The sequence below is a fragment of the Tenrec ecaudatus genome, chromosome 6 (assembly GCF_050624435.1).
Source record: "Tenrec ecaudatus isolate mTenEca1 chromosome 6, mTenEca1.hap1, whole genome shotgun sequence".
Classification (NCBI taxonomy): Eukaryota; Metazoa; Chordata; class Mammalia; order Afrosoricida; family Tenrecidae; genus Tenrec; species Tenrec ecaudatus.
This window is the reverse complement of record NC_134535.1, coordinates 77,201,424-77,203,034: the sequence shown is the minus strand read 5'-3', so window position 1 is coordinate 77,203,034 and position 1,611 is coordinate 77,201,424. Positions and strand designations below refer to the sequence as shown.

At 34.9% G+C, this 1,611-nt stretch overlaps 1 protein-coding gene across 1 annotated transcript; it reads left to right on the top strand.

Moving 5' to 3' along the window:
* Positions 1-428: 428 nt before the first annotated feature.
* LOC142451468 (olfactory receptor 6C68-like) lies at positions 429-1,367 on the top strand. Its single transcript, XM_075553259.1, has one exon. The coding sequence runs from the start codon at positions 429-431 to the stop codon at positions 1,365-1,367; it is 939 nt and encodes a 312-aa protein (XP_075409374.1).
* The last annotated feature ends 244 nt before the right edge of the window (positions 1,368-1,611 follow it).

The window sequence follows — 1,611 nt, the reverse complement described above, 5'->3', positions numbered from 1 at the left end:
GAATTCATTATAACCCTAATTGCCACATAATATAACAAAAGCACAAGAAGTATAATCCAAGGTGTAGCTTTAAGACACTGGTTTTGAAGCTGGTGATATGTTAAATTATAAATCTGATTATTTGAAAAGAAGATGAGAACGCCCCATGTAGAACTTTAAATGGTAAGTTCATTAGTACGTCATTAAAATATAATTATAATGTTAGAGTAAGCAATATTTTAATTAAAAATATAATTTTACAATATCCATTTAAGGACTTAAGATCAATATAATATAGAAAAAAATACCATGGGTGAGAAAATAAAATTCATGTGTCTTAGGTAGTTTGAATGTGAAAGTTCATCATTGGCTCATTTTGTCACTGAATTCTGCAGTTCTCTTCCCTCTAATATTTACACATAGGTTTGATGTAAGCCTGAAGTTCAATAATGAGGAACCACACAATGATACCCACATTCGTTCTTCTGGGATTAACAGAAGACCCATACCTGCAGGTTTTGATTTTGACTTTTCTCCTTATCACCTACATGTTGAGTATATGTGGAAATCTGACCATCATTATCCTCACTAGGGCAGATTCCCACCTCAAAACACCCATGTATTTTTTCCTCCAGAATTTCTCTTTTCTGGAAATCTTGTTTACAACTGCCTGTATCCCAAGATTCATGTACAGTATATCAACTGGAGACAGAACAATTACCTATACTGCATGTTTCATTCAATTATTTGTTATTGATATCTTTGCGGCATCTGACTTTTTTCTTTTGGCCACTATGTCTTATGATCGGTATGTGGCCATCTGCAAACCCCTGCATTATATGACCATCATGAGCATCAGAGTCTGCAAAACAATGGTTATCTGCTGTTGGGTGATGGCCTTTTGTATTATCCTCCCCCCATTTAGCTTATTTGTGAATCTGGAATTCTGTGACTCAAATGACATTGATCATTTTATCTGTGATGAACTACCTCTGCTGGAAATCTCATGCTCAGACACATGGTTAGCTGAGCGGATGGTTACAGCCTGTGCCGGGCTGATCTTCATCATCACTCTTGTATGTGTCGCTCTTTCCTACATGTATATCATGAAGACAATCCTAAAATTCCCTTCTGCTCAACAAAGGAAAAAGGCCTTTTCCACCTGTTCTTCCCACATGATTGTAGTCTCCATCTCCTATGGAAGCTGCATCTTCATCTACCTCAAAACTTCTGGAAAAGAAGATGTGGAGATTAATAAAAGTGTGTCATTGCTTATTACATCCATATCACCAATGCTGAATCCTTTCATATATACCCTAAGGAATAAGCAAGTTAAACAAGCCTTTATTGAATTAATCAAAAAAATTCCATTCATCCCCCCAAAATAAAGTGTACCTAAGTTGGAAAATCAAGGTGAAATATGCATATTGACATTATATTTTCATAAAGAAAATAAACACAGATCTAATTACTTAAAGTATAGAACAGTGAGGATGATCTCACAGCTATTTAAGCATGTTTTCCCAACATTGCATTAATGGATAAGCAACTATTTACCAATGCTCTGTAAGAGATCAAATATCCTGCAGCCACAAATTTTCATTGTTAAATTTCTTATTTTCCTGTTTTCAG